The sequence below is a fragment of the Chaetura pelagica genome, unplaced genomic scaffold (genome assembly GCF_000747805.2).
Source record: "Chaetura pelagica isolate M959 unplaced genomic scaffold, ChaPel_1.0 scaffold367, whole genome shotgun sequence".
NCBI classification, from domain to species: Eukaryota; Metazoa; Chordata; class Aves; order Apodiformes; family Apodidae; genus Chaetura; species Chaetura pelagica.
In genome coordinates this window covers 444,427-467,933 of record NW_009953955.1, presented here as the reverse complement: position 1 = coordinate 467,933, position 23,507 = coordinate 444,427, and the positions used below count along the sequence as shown (strand labels likewise).

At 42.3% G+C, this 23,507-nt stretch overlaps 1 protein-coding gene across 1 annotated transcript in view; it reads left to right on the top strand.

The window, feature by feature from the left end:
• The window catches only part of TECRL (trans-2,3-enoyl-CoA reductase-like), a 58,630-nt gene extending 46,595 nt beyond the window's left edge, over positions 1-12,035 (top strand). Inside the window, 7 exon segments of the mRNA XM_010001863.1 lie at positions 708-813; positions 2,431-2,503; positions 4,219-4,262; positions 7,837-7,894; positions 9,824-9,909; positions 10,331-10,376; positions 11,908-12,035. Coding sequence (XP_010000165.1) covers positions 708-813; positions 2,431-2,503; positions 4,219-4,262; positions 7,837-7,894; positions 9,824-9,909; positions 10,331-10,376; positions 11,908-12,035 — 541 coding nt within the window.
• Positions 12,036-23,507: the final 11,472 nt, after the last annotated feature.

The window sequence follows — 23,507 nt, the reverse complement described above, 5'->3', positions numbered from 1 at the left end:
AGCAGGAATCACACTTGACATTTGTTTCTGAAACTCCATCTCTGTAAGCTGCAGCTCATTCTCAGAAACAAATCAGCAAGGCCTGTTATTGTTTCATAATCTTCCTCGAAAGAGAATCACTATAATAATTTCTACAACAATTACCTCATTTCTTTGTAACAGGCAACAAAAAAGCCATCAGAATGGATTAACTTTGCAACAAAACCTCATTTTGTGTCCACAAGGAAATGAGATACCAACTACCTCCGTGCAGCTCCTTGAGTTGGCAAAGGACAAGGAAACCATTCAGAAGAGATTCAGTGTGTTTTTAAATGTCAGGCACATCCTACAGGAGCATTAAGGTGGCCTTAAGATGTGGGAGATGCCTTTGGAAAAGCACGGCAAGACGCCTGCTTCTATATGCAGCTGTCCCATTTGAATGTCTTGTCAGGGCTATGTATCACACTCAGAGCTTGAGGAGCTCTCTTTAATTCAAGGCTAGCAAAAACCAGAAGTTGCCTCAGTGCAAAATGAAAGCAACTTTCAGCACTGGAAATGATTCTATTCATCTTTGGTTCCAGATGCTTCCATTAAGACAGTATCTTAAATCCCACAATTTCAGTGCCGTTTCGCAATACTGGTCCTCATTCCTTTTGTGACATTAAACAGTGAAGCAATAAAAAGCAATCCTTCACTTACCTTAATTTCCTTTTTTTCCCCCCTTCCAGCTTGGCCTGTTTCTGCCATTGTTTACACTACATCAGACATCTTCTGGAGACCTTATTTGTTCACAAGTTTTCTGGAGGGCACACTCCTCTGAAAAATATGATAAAGGTGACTATGTTTATCATTTGGTGTAAGAGAGAGCATCTTCATGTTAAAGCAGTCCTTGGGAGAAGATGGGAATACAACAAATAATTTACTTTCTAGCTCTAGGAAGTATGCTTAGGCAAAATACATATATAGGAAGAATTTCAGGGCCATGTCCCTGGGAACATACACTGAAATCAATGTCCATTTTAAGTCCTGCATGTCAATGTCCACTTTGACTCATCCACCCAAGGGGCTGGTTGTCATGTCCAGGATATTTTTCAGACTGAGTGCTATTTTCTAATGAGATACTCTGCTGCAACATCTAGCAATGCTGACAGAAATCACACTCCACTTCCTCAGTGCAATATAAATACAGAGCAAGAGACAGGCCTTGCATTGGGAAGCTAAAATCAAATTACAAGTAGAAAAAAAATGACATATATTCTCCTTCTATAGGAGGAGGCCTCAGGAAGGAAGATACTGAGCTGGCCTGAAGTCTTGTCTCTCAAATCCTCCTGAATTTAAACTGTGTGTCATTACTCATGAGCTCACTTTTCTTTTATTTCACATGCTCAGTCTTGGTCGTTTTGTATCACCCCACCCTACATCCCATTTGTTGTGATGTCAAGACTCTCCCTTGAAAAGTTTTGCAGTGTGTCTAAGGTTTCTCTGGAAGGAGAGAAATGTACAGCTGTGAAAAAAGAAAAGTTTCTCTGGAAGGAGAGAAATGTACAGCTGTGGTAGGGGGCTTGACTTAATTCCAGCCAGAAAAGAGGGAATGAGATGAGCACAGCTAGAGATACTGTTTTACAATATACAGTGTTTAAAAGATAAAATAAAATAGAGAAAGCCCTACTGATGGGACAGAGTTGCAGCCAGTCCCAGCCCACTGCTCCTCCCAAGAAGGTGCTGAGCATGGAACCCTGAACTTGACCACACACAATCCAGTCTCCAGGGTGGTTTCAGTTGTTTGGTGGGTTTTGCTTTTTGCCTTGTGCAAAGAATGGGAGCAATGACCCCTACACAAAGCAATAAACTCTACTTGGGCATTCCCAAGCCCATGGCTTCAGTCACCAAGCAAAGGCATCTGGGGTGCTGCTTTTTAACAAGAGGATGGAGTGGGGCTGAATCCATGGGAGTAGATGCAGTGTGTGGCTCCAGCATCTTTATAGGAGCTGTGTGCCTTTTTTTTTGGACAGGGTCAAACCAGGGCTATTCAGTTTTACTCTTTATTGTCTTGGCTGGTTTAGCATTCTGTTGGCCAGCCCTGTCTTGTTGGAAATGCTCTGCTTAGGGTAGAGTTTGATCAGCTGTTTGATCAGCCCTAGATTTTTAATGGTGCCACTCAGAGAGATGTGCCCTTCAGCAGCAGAGTTAAAGAAGGAGAAAACAAATGACAACTCCTACAACAGGCATAAAACACTTCCACACAACCAAACAACCTACACTGTGCATGCTTCTATGTTTTTAATGGCTTCAAAGCATCTTAAGGAGATGTGTAAACTGTGACTCAAGAAGCCACTGCGAAGTCTTTCAATGGTCGTTTGGGAAACATAACACCAGAATTTATCAGTGTGTGGTTTGTGCTTGTTTATCATACTTTTTAAGAAAAAAAATAATATCTTTTGTCCATTCCAGGGCTGTGCCTTTTACTGGGGCTTCACTTCCTGGATTGCATACTACATCAACCATCCTCGCTACACACCGCCGTGTACGTATAAGCAGAACAAAAACCTGACCTTGATTTGAACAAGTCTTTGGTATGCAACACAAATTCCTCCAAAATTAAATAGGTGTCTCCCAAATAGGACTGATGTAGCCAGAGATGAGCCTTTATTCCCTGTCAGATGGATGGCTGTGGCATGGGAGGCACATCTGCCTCAGTGTACCTTCCTGTTCAGCCATGGTTGGTGGTAGGAACTGGAAATACTGACCAAGGAGAGAAGACACAAAGATGGGGATATTTTGCTCATCTTCACATTCTTTGTGTTAAGAGTGAAGGAGAGAACCAGAACTGACTTAATTTTCTTGGAGGAGATATTTGCTAAAGATACATCCTTAAACTAGTAAAAGAAACCAGTAAAAGTCAATCAGGTACTGCTGATAAACCTCGTGTTTTCTTCTTCCAGATTTCATTCATCACTTTGTTCCCTCTCATTATATTTTACTGTTGCACTGCTTTTCCTTCGTGATTTTTTTCTTCTTTGCTCTGTGAACTTTTGCTTCCTTTGAGCACACTTGTTTCCTGCTACTTTCCTTGCCACACCTTAGACTTTTTCTCTGCATTTTGAGCAGTCTGGGCCATGAGATCTTTATAGAAGAATCCATTTGTCCAAGACACAGCTTTCCAACAGAGAAAGCATTCAGAAGAAGTACTTCCAATTGCTTGCATTCTGCCTTAAAATGACAATTATAGGTCCATGGGTCTAATGCTGGAGATTACCAACCCTCTGGCATGGTGGACTGGATCAGTAAAACACTGATGGCTTATTTGGGATGCAGGAGCAGGTGACCTCCACAGCCATATCCAGAGCTGGCTGGTTTGGGGACAGGTAAAGAAAAGCCAGCAGGTAGTTCCAGAATGCTATGCAGGTGTGGTCAATTAAACCAAGATGACAAAGGGCCCGTGAAGAACATCTGCTTAGCAGCTGCATCCTCACATGTTCACAGGAGCTGGTCTGAGGAGGAGTTTTAGTGAGTGCCCGTGGCACCACAGTGGAGTCATGTGCCAGCCAGAATAAAAGGGCTCAGGGAGACTTGGTCAGGAAAGTGAGTTGCACATGGTTTGTGTCCCTCAGCCATGACCAAGGTTTACTTGAGAACTGCAGACCTTTGGAGATGAGCACCACGCAGCACTACAGTGGTCCAGGGACAACAGCAAAAAAGGAGAGGGCAGGCAAAGGGGAGGTAAATATTACAAAGGCTAAATACATTTCTTGCATGGTAAGATTCTGAAGCAGGGAGTGACTATATAGTAAAACCTCATTTCAGGAAAAAAAAAAAAGAGAAAAGAAAGAAAAAATTAATGCACAGGTAATGTCTTGGGTTCTCTGCTCATGGAGATGGAAGGGTCTGTGGCTAAGGCTGTGATTCCTGGCTAGGTCTGCCACTCACCTTCACTTCTCCCTTCCCCTTGCCTTTCCATGGAATTTAACACCACCAGCTGCTTTGAAAAAGCACTTGCATACATGAAGCTGACAAATACTGCAAAACTAGATGAAAACTGCCTTGAGATCAGTGGTGATGAGACTGGACTGCTGTCACTGTTTGCATTGTCTTCATATTCTGTGTGATAATATCCAGTCTCTCTGCAGAGCCTGTCAGGAAAGAAGTATTTCTGCTCCTCAGCACTAGTAGCTCATTTCATCCATAGCAAACCATTTGCATACCATAAAATGCAATTTATAATTTCATTCTGTTTTCTAGCATTTGGCCACAGACAAGTTTCTCTTGCTGCACTTGCTTTTCTGGTACGTACAAAAATAGAAGTTTTAGTAATGACTGTGGAATAGGAGAAATGACATTTGGCAAAATGCAGTAGTGCTGCTGTGCATTTATTGTGTGTATGTATATCCATGTCCACAGCCCTGTGTCCTTACACTGGATTTAGGTATCTAGGCAAGGAAGTCTTCAAGTACTCTTTACCTAGACAGAGCTCAAGGTGAAAATCTGTATCTGAGAGCTACAAGAACATCATCAGCATTATTACTGCTCCTAATGATGTAAAACCACTAACATTTAGCATTATACCCTAAGCAGACTTTGCAATAGTGCTGTGTACCCTGAATAACTTCACCTCAGCAGCTGTTAAAAACAATAAGAACAATCCCTGCCAAAGCAGGTTAATGCCAAGGAAAGCACAGGTGACAGGATGGCTGAGGCTATCAAAGCTGATATCTGAATGTAGGTAACCATATAGTGAGACAGAGGCTCAGCCCAATATTTCAACATGGAAATGTCTATATTCTTCTGTCCTCTGTGGGCTTTGCACTTGGAAATGCTGAGTGTTGACTTACCCAAGAAAGCAAGGGTCAGTAGCCAAAAAATCCCTCCAACAACCAGTCAGCCTATTTGAAAATCAGATGCAGATCAGTTTCCAGAAATGTAACAGGAAGACAGGGCAGTAACGTGTCCAGGCTCCTTCAGGCAAACACCAAACAACTCCTTAGCAATATTTCAATGCTTTTTTAAATCAAGACCCTTAAAGCTGGCAGTTTTGGCAGTGTTTGTCTCCAGGGGTTGGCCATGCAGTTCTCAGTTTTTCCTGCCCTGACAAGGGATAGTAAAGACAAGCAAAATACTCTTACGTAAGTTCACACAGTCACAGGATGGTCAGGGTTGGAAGGGACCTCTGGAGATCATCTAGTCCAACCCCCCTGCTAGAGCAGGATCCCCTAGAGCAGATCCCACAGGAACATGTCCAGGTGGGTTTGGAATGTCTCCAGGGATGGAGACTCCACAGCCTCCCTGGGCAGCTTGTTCAGTGCTCTGGTACCCTCAGAGGAAAGAAGGATTTTATCATGTTCAGGTGAAACCTCTTGTGCACCAGTTTGTGCCCATTGCCCCTTGTCCTGTATTTGGGGTATTTGCTATAAAATATGACTGTCCCTGTCAAATCTGCACCAGCACCTGGTCTGTGGTGTGAGCTCTTGCAGCTCTTATGAGAACTTCTGACCTGTGGCAATTCAAAAACCTTTCCTTTCAGACCTCGTTCTGGCAGGTTCCCAGACAATGAATTTAAAACAGCAACGCACACAATAAAACCATTTGGAGATGTTTTCACAGGTTTTTAAAACACCTGAAGAAAATATTTGGAAGATTTCTTATTTTCCCCTCTTTTGAAGCCTGTCTTTATTACGTATCCTGATTTAAGTGTACACATCTGCAGCTGCTGTAAACAACAGCACTGAGTAATTTGAAGAGTGTCAGCAGGCCCTTCTGAAAGGTTCTCATATTTAGAGAAATTACTCTCAGCTTTGCAGGGATGTTTTTCTCATAGGGTACTCATGGAATATAAAGAGGGGGAACAGCACGAAGACTTCAATATTTTATCCTCATAAATATGGTGAGCCTTCTATTTCTGCTGTTCCCCACTGCCCCATATTTTATATCTGAGACACTAGCTTCCATTTAGCAGTGCTTCTTGATCCAGAGCATTAACAAGCCACATTTCTGAAGAGGGACATGAGCTAATTACAGCAGAATGCAGCTGCAGAGTCAAAGGGACACCAATAAAAATCCCTGCAGAAATGCCCTTTGCTTGTTTTGCTCAGAAGTGATCACAGAATTAGTCAATGTTACCTACAGTGTATGAATCTCACATTTCAGGATGGATATATAGGGTTTCACAAAAATACTTTCCACTTTGAAACTTCTTTCTTTAAAATAATAGCAATCAGAAACAATCATGGTCCTAGGAAGCATGTAAATGAGAATTATTTCTATTACTATGGCTATTGCAGCTTCTGATATGATATTTTATAATAGAATTTCCTTTTCTGGCTATTTTAGTCTTTTCCATCTGGTGTTTATGATAGATGACAGCCAGTTAGTTGTAATTAAAAAACATAAAAGGACTGCAGGATGTGACCCATGACTATATATCCATGCAGAGGAGCAGCTTTGCTAATAGAACCAATTTAAACTTCCCTAACAAAACCCCCAGAAATCTCTCTGCCAAAAATGGGAAAATTCTTCAGCAACTCCTATCTAAAATGTTCTTTCAGATAATGGCACATTTCAATAGAAAATGAAGTTACATATTCCTTTCAAACAGTTTTAATTGAAGTTTGTGATGGATGATTTTCAGAATTGGCTTAAAAAAAAATTACAAATGTGCTTCTTTTTTTTTCTATATTAATTTTGTGACTTTACACTTTGAACGTCTCTCGATTTTAGCACTTTCCCTTTTTATTTTAATGTCTTAATTTTTCCCAGCCTTGCAAAATGTAGGGTGACTAATGATATAAAAGAACACAACTGTTTGACATTGAATTTTTTTTCAATTCTAGGGGAAAATTCAGTCTTTAAACCCCAAAATTAATTTAAAAAATAAACTCAGTCTGAGATGGAAATGTACACAACTTTTTGGTTTTCTTCATAGAGCAGGGGGAACATGAAAAACATCAAATCAGACTGCTGTACTGACAGGTTTTTTTTCCTTTCAGGAACTGAAACTGGTTTTCCTGCTGGTTTGCACTTTGAATATGGGTAGTAGTAGGTTTTGATGCAGCAGTAGTGGTAATTGATGAAGTACTGAAAGCTACCAGTAAATCTGGAATCACCTGGTGCTACATGCTGTATAACCAAGTGGGGGGACATGGTACCTCTTCCAAAGATTTAAACCATCTAAGTATTAAAGGCCAAGTTTGAAAGGCTGGTTAGGGCTGGAAATAGCCAGAGAGTAGCAGAGCCAGGAATAAGGTTGGCTCCCTTTATTTATCAACTCCTGCCTACCACCCATTCAACCAGTCTGCCCTTCTGAGACCTGCTGCCTGTTTTTTCACCCTGTTTTTCCATCCTGTATGACTAACCTAGAGCACTGGTTGCTGATTACAGGCACAACAAAGGTGTTAACACTGAACACCTCTGACAGCCTGTGTAGGAAGAGGGGTAGACACATGAGCTTATGACATCTTGATAAAACCAACTGGTCAACTTTTCACCTGCTTGTTCTTTGCAGGCTGGATTAAATCCAAATCCTGACAATGATGGTTCAGGAAAGTAGCTTTGTAAATTGTTCAGACTCCAGGGAGCTGCTCTGATCTCCCCAGACTAAAGCATGTTGTCCCTGCTGGGCATGGGAACCACACTGAAGAAGTGCCTGCTCTGAGCTCTGCAGAGCTGAAACCTGGGCTTTCACCCCAGGCTGTGTTTGAACAGAGATCACAGGTTGTATTTCACACGGGAGAAGTTTTTTCAAGTGCGTGTTTTCTGGAAACAGAGACTAAGCTGTAAAAAAGGGGATTCTGGTTCTGCACTGCAACACAATTACTGCAGGATTTTGGACCCACAAGTGAAAAATATGTTTTTAATGTCTTGCAGATGTGTGAAGCTGGAAATCACTTTATCAACGTAGCTTTAGCTCACCAGAATCATTCAGGTCTGTCTTTGTTTCCTGTTTGCCTATTTAAGACTGAAGCATGCTTAGCTTATCCATCTTCTGCTGGGGTACAGTGATTTATGTATCCACAGCCACAGAATAAAGAAAGATGAAGTAGGAATCATGCCATCAGTATAACATCTTCAAAATAAATGTGGTGACAAGGAAACATTAGCAAGACTGTTGCTGTTCCAAAGCTTATGGTACATTTGTCTTAATTATGCACAACTGCAATTTCAATCTGGATTTAAGCATGGAAGTTCTTGAAAGCCTCCTGTTGGCTGACAACAGAAGGTTCCATCTGAAATAAGTTTCAAAAAACTTTTAAACTAGATTGCAGAGTTTTTAGGTACGTGCATAGACAAATACACAGGCATCAATGTATATGTATGCTCTTAAAAGGCTGCTCCAGGCATGGGTTTTCAGGGTCTTTTGTGCCATGAGGATGAAAGTTAAACTATGTACAGTAGAAAGTAAAATGTATTTTCAGGTAACAATAGTGTAACTTCACACTATAACTCCCTATTCAAAAAAATCCATCCCCATGGCATGAGCAACTTCACAGACTGAAGTCAGTTTCTATTCTGGAAAGCTTTTGATGTGCTGTGGTTAGGAGGTGCTTGTGTTGTTTGCTACAAGTAGCCCAATTCGGTTGAAAGGCAGCAGGAGCCAAATAATTAATCAGTGTTCTCAGCACCTACAGGTATGAAATTGTTGCCAGAACTTAAAAACGAAGTGTTGCTTGGGTGGCATTTTGTGTGAGCATTATCAGTGGCTGTGGAGAGTCGTGCTGTTAACCCTGGAGTTGTTTTCCTGGGCTATCCTGAGAGGGGAAGGCAAGAGGGAAGAGGTTCACATTCCTGAGTCTAGCTGACTCTGATCCAGCTGTACCCTTGATATCCCAGAAGAATGCCCTTAGCCTGCTGGTGAGTCTGCAGGGAACTGTCATTCTCTCCCTCTGAACAACAGTTGCATCCTTTGGACATGCCAGAGCTTCCCTGTAAAAACTGATCCATGGCTTGCTAAGCAGCATTCTCACTAGGCTAATTGTAGCTTTTGCTGCTTCTAAAGGTTTCAATGAAACTCATAAAAAACTTGTTCTGTGGGAGCACTGGCCAAAGGGGGGAGTGGTTTTTAATAAATATGTGTGTGTGTGGCAAGTTGTGCTAAGGCTCGGTTCCCTTCCCTGAATTAAAACTGGTTTTGGGCTGTTTCTTTCTTTCTTTTCTTTCTTTCTTTCTTTCTTTCTTTCTTTCTTTCTTTCTTTCTTTCTTTCTTTCTTTCTTTCTTTCTTTCTTTCTTTCTTTCTTTCTTTCTTTCTTTCTTTCTTTCTTTCTTTCTTTCTTTCTTTCTTTCTTTCTTTCTTTCTTTCTTTCTTTCTTTCTTTCTTTCTTTCTTTCTTTCTTTCTTTCTTTCTTTCTTTCTTTCTTTCTTTCTTTCTTTCTTTCTTTCTTTCTTTCTTTCTTTCTTTCTTTCTTTCTTTCTTTCTTTCTTTCTTTCTTTCTTTCTTTCTTTCTTTCTTTCTTTCTTTCTTTCTTTCTTTCTTTCTTTCTTTCTTCCTTCCTTCCTTCCTTCCTTCCTTCCTTCCTTCCTTCCTTCCTTCCTTCCTTCCTTCCTTCCTTCCTTCCTTCCTTCCTTCCTTCCTTCCTTCCTTCCTTCCTTCCTTCCTTCCTTCCTTCCTTCCTTCCTTCCTTCCTTCCTTCCTTCCTTCCTTCCTTCCTTCCTTCCTTCCTTCCTTCCTTCCTTCCTTCCTTCCTTCCTTCCTTCCTTCCTTCCTTCCTTCCTTCTTTCTCTTTCTCTCTCTCTCTCTCTTTCTCTCTCTCTTTCTCTCTTTCTCTCTCTCTTTCTCTCTCTCTTTCTCTCTTTCTCTCTCTCTTTCTCTCTCTCTTTCTCTCTCTCTTTTTCATTTTGTTTTTCCCTTTCATCAAGGAAGCAAAGCCTGTTTTCCAAGTCCAACCTACAACCCCTTCACATGGCTCTTCTTTCTAGTATCCTGTCCCAACTACACATACGAGGTATGTGCTTTCTTCTGCTTAGATGCAAAGGGCAGGTGGTGGAGCCTTTGCCTTCAGAAAATCTGCAAGGCCTTCCCCCTGCACCCCAGTCATTCCATTCTCCATGTCAGAGCCTCCTTGCTCCCACAAATGTTTCTCCACCAGACCCTTCTCTTTCCTCACACCCATGTCCTGACTTTTGTGCATATTCCCCTCCAGTACAGACTCCCCACTGATCCAAGAATTTACCACCCACCTCTTCACCTCATCCAGCACATTGGGGGGGTCCCTTTCTAGCTACTTTTCCTCTCCCATTTCTGGCATGAGTATCAAACTCTTTTTGCTGGGGGAGCTTTTGGGGAAGTGGTCACTTCTGAACACATGCCCTTTTGCTTTATATATACAAAAGTAGAAATTAATACTGCCTGTTTCTTTGCAACAGGTTGGGTCTTGGATTAGTTTCACAGTTATGACACAAACCTTGCCAGGTAAGTTTGAAACAGCCTCTAAGTCGTTGTTTGCAGAAGTCAATTCCAGAAGTATAAAATTTGCCCCTCCCAAAATTTATGGCCTAGGAAACTTTGCCATCAAATCCCCCCTGTGACATGACTGTATAAGCCTTCAAAGTTCTACCCTCAGAAAACTGTGGAGAGCATGAACACTACTGCAACACCTCCTTTTGATCAAAACCAGCTCTCTGCTTTTTGTGAAATATTGTTGTTTCTTCTGTTTCCAAAGAGACTTTGAAATGTAGAAAGAAAACAAGTCAGTATTCTTTATTTGCAGTCAAATTATTTTTGATACGGAACATTTTCTTTGCATTGTAAGCCTGGAAAAATACTTCTAATAAGGGAGACAAAACCAGATGTACTTAGTATTTCAAAGGAGGAAAGATGCACACGTTCCTGGTAGCATTTCCCTGCTTGCTTATTTTGGGCAGCCAACTCGTAACAGCAGCCTGCTCAGTAGGGTTTGCAGCTCTTGCTCAGTGCTTTCCTGCATCCTCAGAGACCTAAATATCCATACAAATACAGTCCCTGGGACTGAGCTCTCCAAAACCATTCACTTTTTAATATATATATTTTTTTTTTTTCCCATTCCAAAAGAGAAACCTGTAAAAGCTCCTTGCAAAAAGTAGCCCCACAAGGTTTACAAATGAAGAAGAAAGGAATTTCAAAAGTGGATTAAACAGCATCACGCAAAATGTTGGTTGAAAAGACCCAGCTTTATGTTTTTTGCTTTATGTTCTGGTATTGAAATTACCTGAAAGCTTGGAGACACTGGCAGGGCTGGGGTCATGAGGGCAGGGAGCTGCAACACATGCAGGGCGCTCGTCTTCAACCATCGCAAACGGGGCTTGGTCAGATGCCAAATGGATGTTTCTGATCCATAATTGAGGGAGAAAGGGTAAGGAATTTGCAAAAAGCACCTGTGAAAGTATCCCCAGTTTGCTGCCAAGTAGCCTGAAGGGAGAGAGGTACCCAAGAGACCACTTACTGGCTCCTGACAACCACAGCAGAGTCCTGAGCATCTCTAGCTCTTGGGCTTTGTGAGGCTTTGCTGCCAGGCAGCTCCATCTTCTTGTGAACCTGCTGCTCCAGGGTTGCTCTCTCCCTCCATGCAGCACAACTCCTGTCGTGGCTGGGAGCCAGAGGGAGAAAAAAAGAGAAGCCTTATAAGCCAAAAGCAAACCAGAAAACTAGTCGAGGGAGTCCACGGGTGATTCTGTGTCAAGACAGCACCATGGCCAAGGCCTTGTGGTTTATGGTGGAGTCATAGGTGATAGAGGGTGTGTCTAAGAGCTGTGAACATCATCTGTGTGAACTTGGGGGTGGAGGTTGAGCCTCAGGCTGAGGTACATCAGCAGTTTAAAGGCTGAGTGAGGGCAGAGTTAACTTTCCTCTGCCCAAAGAAGAGACTGCAGGCTTTTCAATAAATCCTCTTGTATTCACAGAAACAGACACTGAAAGATAACACACAATCCTCTTTTCTCTCCCTCTCCCTCTTTTTCCTTGATAGTTGGCATTTTTGCTTTCCTGATGGTCATCCAGATGTCTCTGTGGGCCCAAAGGAAACACAAGTTGTACCTGAAGAGATTTTATCCAGAGGTGAGGAGAAAAGCAGCGATGATTCCTGTCATCTTCTGAGCTTCTCAAAAGAGCTGGAGCCTCAGTGTGCAGTTCAAGAGCTAACTCAGAGTAAATGAGCCATTTCATTCAATAACCAAAATGGATCAGAGGAAGAACTGCTGGAGATCTTTTTTCAAAAAATTAACAGTTCAAGAAGAAGAGCTTTAATTAAGTGTAAAAAACCCCCAAACACGTAGCTCTTGAATTCTTGGTTCCTGATAAAAGATATGATTTAATTAGATTTTCTGTAATGGAGCTAATTGGGAAGGGACAAGGAAATGGGTTATATTAAATGTAGCTGGTGTAAATGGGGACAGATGCTGTTAGAATTAACAAATGCAGCTCATCTGCGTGTATTCAGATCTAGTGGTTTTAAGGTTTGGTGTTAGATGTTGATGTGAGTCTTGGATTTTTTGCTTCAGAAGATGTTTCATGGCCTAATTTTTCTTACACTACACAGAAGCATCACGTGCTGCCTCAGCTCCTCCAAAAGCACGACATCAAAGAGCAAGCACTGTGCTGTAAGCACAGTTTAGTCTGGCTTGACAAGGTTTGCTTGCTTGTTTGCTTGCTTCTTTAATTGAATCTCATAGCAAATTGTACAACTCAAATTGGCTGAAATTGGTCACTGCAGAAATGTTTGGCTGTCTTTTATTCTCAGGTAGGGAAATCATCCCCACCATCCCAGGAGGGGCTGTTTGTGAGGTGCTGCTAATTTGCAGCATGACCTTGGGTATATCATTTAAGTCCATTCCCCTTTCTCACATTGGAAAGAGCAGAAAACTTTCTAGACTGTCAAGTGTGTTAAGATGCCCCTGTGTGGATGCAGTGTTGTATCAAACACTGTGAAATCCTGGGGCACAAGGTGAACCAGAGTCCAGCTTCTTATCAAAAAGGAGAGGGCTGCTGCCAAATGCATTTCAGTCCCTGTATGACTCACCTGGACACTGCTGAAAGGCTTCATCTTCCCCTCAGTTTGGCCAGTCTCTCTCTGCTACTCTGCTTTTCCAGGACATTAGTTTTTCAAAGGGATTATCTGGGCTTGGTTTTCTAGTCCTGAAAACTCTGTTTAGCTCCATTTGCAAATCAGTGACACCCACGTCATGCAGAAGCACAATTTTTAGCATTTTTAGTGACAAGAGAGCAAAAGAACCAGAACTGCTTCAGCAGCTATTAAGATATGAGAGTCTACTTTTCATTTTATTTCTGCTGCACACTTGTCAATGTCTTTTGACTCCCTTAGGCTGGTGAAAAAGCTTGACCAAAGAACCTGAATCATTAAAGAAACACCAGAGTACACAAGCAAGGCAGACAGTTTGTCTTCTAAAGGCACCAGCTCAAGTGTTCTAACAAAGTTAATTTGCCCAGTAAATTGGGTTCATATCCCTCTTCTAATGTCTAACTCCCAACACTTACCCTGTCAGCCACTCTAACTCAATTTCATCTTGGTAATGTAAATAAATCACTTTCCATGTTTTTTAACTTGTAACCTGTGAACACATTGCATTTTTTATTCCTCTTGATAGAAAACCAGAGTCACAGTGAACATCCAGTTCTCTAACCCAGACTGCTAATAAAGGTCTATTTTTGAAAAATTATTTGCTGTACTCTTTACTCACTTTTACCTAAAACCAGGATTTTTGAAGCCCATTTTTTTCCAGCTGATGTTAGATGTGTGAGTCAAGACTGTGTTCTATTTTTAAAATCCAGCTGCTGGGATTGTTTTCATTTCATGTTTATGTCTCAAAATGTCTCATTTTAGCAATCTTGAAGTTTAAAATAGTTCACATAGCAGGGTTACTGCCAGAATTACTTACTTTTAGTCTCTTGATTACAATGGCTGCAGCTTTAAGTGCTCAAGGATTGTTGTCAGAATGATTAAAATTGCCAGGAGGCAGGTCCTGTTCAGCACTTGGCTTAAGCAAAGGAAGGACTTCAGGAATTACTCCCCTCCCTGCTTGTTAGTTGGTCATTCAGTACATGGGGTGGGAGGGAGAAGGGGTTTGGCTCCAGTAGTAAATGGCTAAAGTTTTAAAATGGGGTAAGAGCAAACACTAGGTAAGAACAAATTACATCACAGAAGGTTGGCTCAGAGAAACATGGTAGATTCTCCAATGGGCTGTTGACCAGCTGAAATTGCTCTGCTCAGTGTTAAATGGCTTCACAAATAGCAATAAATCCAACATCTGGCACCTTCACAGATCTTTGTTACTCCACCCACTCTTGATTTTCAGGGCAAGTTCCATAGCATTAGAACAGGAAAATGAACTTCCTGGCTCCTACCATGGGGGGCATGTTCTGCTCCACCTGGAGAAACTACTCAACATCCAGGTCCCTCTGAGTTCAGCCTGCAGTTTGCAACTGCTCTGCTTGTCCAGGTGGGTGAGTCTCATCTTTTATTCCCAAGTCTTTCAGGAGTCCAAAGTGAAGCCTTCAGATAAGCAGCTCTACATTTTGGGGCCTGCTGTTGCCATGAAATGCCAAGCTGGAAAAGAGCAGGCACAAGCTCAGGCTTCCTGGTGGTGCAAGGAGGTGTTGTGATGGGGAACTGAAACTGCAGATGCTCCTTGGCAGCCTAAATTTGGATCCCCAGTTTGAAAAAGCCCTTCAAGACCCAACCATATGCTCGTCTCTTAGAAGACAGTTACCACATCTTCACAGCTGACAGGACTGACAATTACCTCAGTGATTTCATCTTTCTATAGGGAAAGTAGAGCTCAAAAGGACACTGAAAGCAGGGGAAGTGAATAAAGGCAGATGGTCATCCTTTTAAAAATATGCTATTCTCATCAAAGTATCTTGAACTTGCCATTGTTTTGTATAAAGAAAGTGACTCTAAATTGGCTTTTATCAGACTAGGAACTGAGATAAAGCAGCCTGATATCAAAGTAGTTCTCTGAAAGAGACCTTGCACTGATAGCTAAATATAATCCAATAAAAATCACTGAATGTGAAGACTTCTAAAGCCCTGTAAGAGGAAGAAGTCTATAGGAAAGCAAGAGACTATTTATCTATTTATAGTTTTAACAAGTGCTGCTGAACTAAAAATTAATTTGAGCCACAGTTTTCTAGCAAGCTAATATTTTCCACATCATGCTTTATTGGCTTCCCTTTTCTGTGTTTTCCTAGGCACAAGTTTTGTCTTCAAGCAATATTCTCTGTCATTTACATTCATGAAAGCTTTTTGAGAAATGTACTGTAGGCCTGTTCCAGCCTTCCACAGATAAATGTAACTGAAGTGTTTGCTGTCATTGCACACAGATTCATATCTACCTGAATCATATTTTACTCTGAAAAGCCTGGTTTATCCTAGGTGAGTGCATCAAGGCTGCTGTATAGCTACAATTAAAGGTAATTTTCACATCACACATGTTCAGGATCACAGCAGAATGTTTCTTTTCATGGTCTCATGCACATCTTCAGCCACACGTGACTCGAGCACACAGCTCTTCCTGCAGGTATCAGGACCAAGAGTCAAGTTGTCCTGGGCCTTTATCATGGTCCTGGTGTTGGGTTATTTATTTGTCACACCAGAGACTGGCTGTCACCAGTGTGAGGACAGCTGAGAAAACATTCCCTTGGTCATCTTGTCTGACTGGACAAGCAGTTGTGCAGGTGAGGAGAGGCAGTTGCTGTGTGTCTAAATGAATCCACACTGAATTTCCTTGCAATGTAATCATCAGTCTAAAACCTCTTTACAGAGGGAAAATACAAGTTCATCACAGAATCACAAAATTGTCATGGTTGGAAAATATCTCTTAAGCTCCCCCCATCCAAACATCAACTCCCTGGCCCCAGAATAAAAATAGAATAAATAAAAATGATAATAAAAATATACTCACTAGGTCATGTCCTGAGATGCTCATCTACATGTTTGGGGATGGTGACTCCACCACCTCCCTGGGCAGCCCGTTCCAGCTCCTGGCTACTCTTTCAGTAAAAGAAATTTATCCCAATACCAAGTCTAAACCTCCCCTGAGGCCATTTCCTATGGTTCTATCATTAGTTGCTTGGGAGAAGAGGCCAACAGGTAGTTGTAGAGAGCAGTGAGATCTCCCCTCAGCCTCCTCCAAACTAAATAATCCCAGTTTCCTCAGCCTCTCCTCATAGGACTTGATCTCCAGCCCCTTCTCTGAACTCTCTCCATCACCTCAAAGTCCTTCTTGTAGTGAGTGACCCAGAACTGAACACAGGACTGGAGGTGTGAGGTGGATCCCTTGCCCTTCAGGACTATGTCCCAAAGGAGTCTCTCAACCCATGTCCTAAACAATCCAAAGTCCAGCCTCCAGAAGTCCATGGGGGAAGTTTTGCTGACCCCCCTCCTTACCTCACTCAGGACTGAGAACTTTACCATTTTGTGGTCTCTAAGCCCTGAGCACCACATCTCCCACCAGTCCTTCTCTGTTAACAGCAGGTCTAGGGAGGCACCTCCCCTGGTGGGCTCATTTCCAGACATACTCCAGGTGTCTCCTAGCCTGCTTCCTCTCTGCTGTCTTGTTTTCCAGCAGACACCTGGCAGGTTGAAAGCCCCCATGAAAACAGGGGCTATCTACTGTGAGAAATGGAGTGCTTGTGGTTAAAATAACCTACCACATATTAACACCTTCACAGTACCCAGGATTCTAACGTGTGCTTGCTTTTATCTAACTTCTAAAGCCTTTGAAGACTGAGGAACCAAGTAAGAAGAAATAAAATGTAGTTAAAAGAAATATGAGTATTCAATAACACTAATGAATCCCTTATTTAAAAGATCAAACTTCACATTTTTGTCAAATAAATCTGATTGTTAGCAGGTTTCCTAATACACACTATTATTCCTGTGAAAAAATAATGTAGCTCTACCCCCCTTTAATTTTTCTGTGTTCCTGGACAAACTCAGTAAGGGTGAAGAGTTTTGCTTTGAAATTATAGGTTTCACCATTTGGGCACTCTTCTAAAGCACTACAGGATGGGCTCCAGAGAGAACAGATCACATCAAACATGGTGAAACACTGTGACACTAAGTTAAAAAACAAACAGGTATTAAAAAAGGTGACCCTCTCCTCAGGACAAGAACTGAAAAAAAAAAAAAAAAAGGTACTTTTTGTCTTTTTTTGTTAATAATCTGAGGCCATTTCCAGGTTCAAGGGCATCCTTGCAGAAGGAAACATTGATTTGAGAGCTGGAAGGACCAGAATGTGGTCGCAGTGTGCTCTTAGGGATTAGCAGCTACGTCTTTTTGGAAAGGAATTTCACTGTTTCTGACAACTGAATTTGGCAGAAATGGATTAAAGATGACACATCTCCAATATTGCATTTAATGAAAAACAAAGTACCTATTCTTAAACCAGCAGGGAATATTTGTCACATATACAAATAGTGCATTCTTTCACCTTCTGGTTTACTTCATTTTTATTTTTATTTTTTTTGCAGAAGGTGCTTTGCACTTGGGTTTGTACAGTTTGCTCTTTAACTCTTAATGATTTACCTGTTAGAGTTTTAATATGTGATAGCACACGTGTTAGAGCAGAGTGATAGCACAAGAAAACCAGCTGTTGATTTCAAAACATGAGGGATGAAGAAACTATTTGTACAACATTAACCAACCTCAGCCCTGTTGCCCCCTCCATTTTTACTGCCACTTTTTAATACCCTTCCAACAGCCGTATTGCCAAATATCCCACCTTAATCCAGTTGCAGGTGACAGAGCTAAACCTTGACTTGCAATACTCTGCACTACCTGAGCCCTGACTTCAAATTACTCCTCTTGCTTCCTTCCCTTCTGACCTCTGCAGGGAAACTCCTCGGGGGTTTCTCTCTGCAAAAAATACAAGTGCAATTCTTCCAGATTTGCACCAACATCTTATTATTCCAACACAGATCTGTAACAGTAGACGCTGCAACCTTCCCATATCCATGTTCGACATGTTTTCTTGTTCAGAGGGCCCTCCAGGAAGGTGGATACTGTGCTTATATGGATACAGGGACAAAGAGAAGGGGCAACCTGAGGTCTGGTGGCTACTCAGGGGCTCAGTGCCCTGGGCACCTCTGCCAGGAGGGGGCAGTGCAAGAAAGATTTACTGCCATCTCATAAAGGCAATGCTGACCTTGATCATGGATCTGAAATGAAACCAATAGGAAATCTATTCAGTTCACATGCAAATATTTGCTAGAAGTTGGACCTCAGGTGTTCTTTGCCCTTGGTTTTAGAATAACTCTCACTCACACATTATAAGCAGGTGACAGGTTTGCACAGAGGAATCCAAGAATTACAAGAGAATTCCTGCATGTCCTGTTATTATAGGTTACTTATCTTCTTTTTTTTCTGGGCTTTTCCTACCAGAGAAGTGGTGGCAAATTTTCCTGCCCTTCCAAACTGAAATACCAGATCCTTGGGGCAGACACAAGAAGGAATAAGCCAAAGTGCACAAGCTTCTCAGAGTGAGTTCAGGAGTCCTTCACAGGCAGGAGAGAACAGTTTCCAGGGACTCACCTGCTCTAGTGCTGATGGGCCAGAGCCCATCTCAGCCACTTCTTCTCCCTCTCAGAGTCCCTTTGCCCACGGGTCATGACCCTGGCCAGCAGTTTCAGTGCACAAGTCCTCTTTGAAGTGCTGAGGAGCAGAAGTGCCACAGCTGGGCAAGGCCAGGATGTTCAAGCCAGATGCAATGGACTCAGCCATTGAAACAAGAAGCTTGACTCCTTCAGCAAGACATTGACTTTTGCTTCTCATCCCCTAGGCAAGCCTGGTGGTCCTTCCCAGCTTGTGCTTCCTTAAGGCACACGTCTGCCCTGCTCTCAGTGGCAGAGGAATGAATGCTCAGACCAACAGAAGTGAGCACAGCAGCCATTAGAAAAATGACTGCTTTTATTTCTTAGCAAACAGTTTAGATAAAAGCACTAAACCTGCCCCATGCAACACTTGGGGCAATCTTGTCTGTTCCAGTTCTGGGGTCTCAGGGCAGCAAGTACATATACTATCCAAAAGGAATATCTAAGCAAGCAAAAGGAAAGGCCTTGTGTAATCACATTCTCATGTTGTAATTATATGAAACGTTGAAATTATATGGCAATGCAATTATAAAATATATTGATAAGAGCCACACTTCTCAGCAGCCCTTGAAAAGCACTTCCTTTTTGGCTATCATAGAACAAACAGAAATCAAACCAAAATCCTTCAGCACCCACAAATGTATGGTTGCCATACACAGTAGGCAGAGAGCAAAACTGCAGGAGCTTTCTTATTGGAGATAAGGAACGAGGGGAGAAGTTTTGTTTCCCCTCCACCTTCAGCAGAGCAAATAAAACTGATTCATTGGTTACAGTGCAAGGAGAAGAGCATCTTCAGCAGAAATTAAGGGCACTAACAAGGTCACGAGACATAAAAATTTCAAGCAACATCAGACAGGACTGGCTAAACTGACTGTCATTTTAACTGCAGTTGTCGATAAAATGGTCACATTAAGAGGCAGGCTGAAAGATGGTCAAAAGGTTAAGCCAGGCTGGCTGCTACAGAGAGCATAAAAAACATCCTCTGCCACAAGAAATGTCTGCAGATGAGGCTGCTGCTGCTGCTCTCCCGATGGGGAGAAGGATGGAAAAGTCAGGTCAAGTAGGGGTCCTGCTTCCCTGATCTCAGGCAAGCCCTGTAGGACTTGCAGCTGAAACCCACCAAGGTTTAGTGGCACCAAAAATCGTTCTGGTATTTTATTACTTCTAGAGCTTCTAATGAATTTCTCTGCAACATTTTCTCTCCATCTCAATTTCCTTCATCCCTAGAGGATATACTATATTCCTTTATGTTGCAGCAAAATATTCCACAGCCTCAAGACATGAAAGCCATCTGTTCTTTGAAAGCAAAGTGTTTCAGCTAGGATTTTGGTTTAGTTTTTCTTCTTTTCCCCCTGTTTTTTCTAATTAATACAACTAATCTATCAGCTTGCTTGCCTTTCACTCCCAGCTGAAATACTAAGCATTTGAGCATTAGCTTGGAGAGAAAAAGTTCAACCAACCCAAGATGACTGGTCTTTTTCCTCCCAATTTTTGATTTCACAGAAAGTGTTGAATTATTTATGTTTACACCAGGGATCAAAACGTCCTGCTTCTCACTAGGTAACCCCCTGTCCACATCTCCTTTTTAGGAACGAGCTGCTCACAGTGCTGCTTTCCTTCAAACCAAGCATCATTTCACTGCTAATTACTGTTAATTGCAAGTGCAAGGAACAGCACATCCCTGTTTGCAGAGATAGAACCATCTGGGCTGAACGCTGCAAACTGGAAAATGCAGGATTTGATTTTTCCCAGCAGAAACAACCTCTGACTGCTCTGTATGTGGGAGTCTGACATAGCTTGAACTGGGAGTGAACCAAACCTGATGCTTCAGACCACTGGAAAGTCCAAGGCAGCAGCAGGAAGATTCAGCATGCTGCCAAGGGGGAAGGAAATACAGCTGGAAAGCTCTGACCTCTTCTTTAACAAATGTAATACTGGGTGAGAGTATGAGGGGGAAAAGACTGTACCATAACTGAGACTTAATGTACACACAAAGTTTTGTGTGGGCAGCTTTAAGACTTGTAATGGGAGTGTAGACATGAGGCCAGTGTCCAGGTCGTTCCATCCATGGGATGGATGTGGGGGAGAAACAGGTGAGAAACTTGCTGCCTTTCTTCTTACCTCCAGCTGATGCCACTAGCATGAGCTACTGAGCAGAGGGTCTAATGAAGCAGAGGGTTTCTGGGACCCACTGGCTTCCAGGGTTAACCAGGTGATGCATTCCCCCACACCTTGCTTGGGGCTCCAGCCCCATGGGGCTCCTCTTAGCATCACCAGCCTGCAGGGCTCCAAAGCAACCCCAGGGCAAGAAGGGCCAAAGTCACCAGAGACACCCAAGTGTCCCTTTACTGGGCTCTTAGCCAGCCTTAGCATCCTGAGAGAGCTAATATCCTGGAAGCTCTGCCCTGTCCCTCGTGTTCCTCTGCCCTCCATGATGCCACTTTCCTCCAAAACAAAAGCTGCCCACAGTTGCAGATGGCCATTGTAATCTCCCTCAGTGATATCAATAACAAAGATGGATGCAAGCAGACTAATGATCTACTCTAGGATGCTTGACACATTGGAAAGAACAGCTGGTTGTCAGCAACATATTTACTAGGAATTTAAAAGACAACAGCAGCCATATAATCCAGAGGATTTAATGACAGAGTGGGATGAATGCTGAATAAATGCTCTTTTTGATAAACTCACAAACATTTGGGGGATGCAACAGTGATTTATATTCTTCTGGGGGAAATAAACAAATTAAGGATTTCATGGCCTTGTAGAGACCAGATTTTGTAAATGTGCATTTCTGTGTACTTGCAGATTAACCTTTTCTCTCTTGGTATTTGAGGGAAACAAAACATGGAATTTTCAACTTGCAAGAAGCTCCAGATTTTTGTTACTTAGTTTGCTTGTTCTCCCTAAGCCAAGGCAGAAACATTTGTTGCACACTCAAAATGTATTGTGGAACAAACTTTCACACCTGGTCTGTAGTCAAACCATGAAATGACCATAACAAAATGTTACCTTTCTGTATGTCAGAAGTGTTGGAGTAAAAAGCTTCATTTTCATAGTGTCAGAATGTATCCTTGCAGCGTGGTAGAATCACTGCAGTTTGCAGTGCAGAGTAGGATAGTTGCATTTTAAATATAGTCTTACCATCCAAACTAATAGAAATAAGCAATACTATGCATTTACTATGGGTCAGATGAAGCTATTAGGAAAAGAAAAAAGGTCTCTGTCTGAAATCAGCTGTTGGATATCTTCCTATGGAATTTTCAAACGTCAACAAAAGAGGATTTTCCAACAAAAACCATTCCAGAAAATGGCTTTGGCCAGCTCCAAGGAACAGGCCAATAACTGAAGGTACAAAATGCATGAGTGTCTGTCTCTAGCTGCTCTCAAGCCTTGGACCTCTTGCATCTGTTCTCTCCAGACCTCATATTTCTACACTTTCCAAAGGCACAGTGACAGGCAGCCTGACACAGCCTCTCCTGGCTGCACCAGCCGTGCACTGAGAGCTGTCAGTTCTCAGCATCACCTGGAAGTTGCATTGTATCAGATGGCTCCAATCCAGAAGTAAGAGAGATCTCCCTCCCTGCACGTGTGACTTGGAGGATGGCATTGCCACAACACCCCTCAGGGTCCTCTCATGGGGCAGAAAGCCCTAGATACCTAACATCACAAACCAGACACTGCTGAAGTGTTGGCAGGACTCTCAGACACAAACAGCAGACAGAGGATCCTGCTAATTGCTGAAAGAAACTTCTTCTTGCTTCTCAGCATAAGATGTTGCTGTCTTTTGCTGAAGTTCTTCCTAAAATGCAACTCCTTTCATCCCACTTCATCCTCAGCCACAAACTTGCAGCTTTTTACTGTGCTGTCATTGCTAACACTGTGCTGAAGGTAGTTATTCTGGTAACTGCTACCACAACTGTTATTAACCTGCATTACAGGAGCCTTCAGAGCTCTCTGGCCACCATCCTGAGCACATCCACAGGCACATACTTAACCCCAAATCCCCTGCCAGCCCCACACAAATCCATGGGCCAAGACTTCTACAGCTCTCAACACTGACAGCAGCACTGAGACCCTTCCCCTGCCCGTGGCATTCAGCTGTGTGAAAAGGCCACTCTTTGGCAAAAAGTCCATAAACTCAACAGGCGATAGGTGTGCTGCAAGTTCATCAAGGTGCCCATTTCTGTGGCATGCTGAAGGAAGCAATGATCCATATTTCCTACCACAACCTCTGTTCCCTCAGGCAGTCACAGCCTCCTCTTGTTTCCTGTCCAGTTGTTGCTTATTAGTTGCTATGTTAACACCTGAAGCTAAGACCAAGACATGGTTGTGCTAAATGCTGTAAGCAAAAATGAGCAAGAAAACAACCCCTACTCCCATCTGAGCATGAGAAGAGGCAAGATACACACCAAGGTATGAGGGTGATAAGTCCTGAGTTATGGAGGAGGATGTGGAAAGAAAAAATCCTTCTAGATTTTCATTACCAAACTAATTTGAGATAAACTGGAAGAACAATAATTTTTTTAAAGGGGAAAGGAACTTCATACAGTTAAGTCTGTGCTGCCAAAAGCAAAAGATAAGAATGACCTTTGCTTTTAATGTATTTGTCTTTCCATATCCATATCCATTCTTAGACAGTGAACCCAGCCTATTAGCACCACTGGCCTAACACTAAAAGTCAATTTGATTTAAACATACTTGCTGGCACTGCAAACTGTCTGACTATCACTCAATTAGAAGAAAGACATTAGCTCAGGTGTTGCCTGGAATCTTGCTGCTCCTGTGCCTTTCTAATGCACCCAGGATCCTGCTTTAATTCCATGTTCCATCTCTTGCCTTTAAATCAATCCAGGGTGCTCAAAAGCATATGGGATCAAATGAAAATGCACAATTTTTTAAGTACAAATAACTAATCAAGGTAGATTTTAACTGGTAATGCTGTATCATTACTGCAAA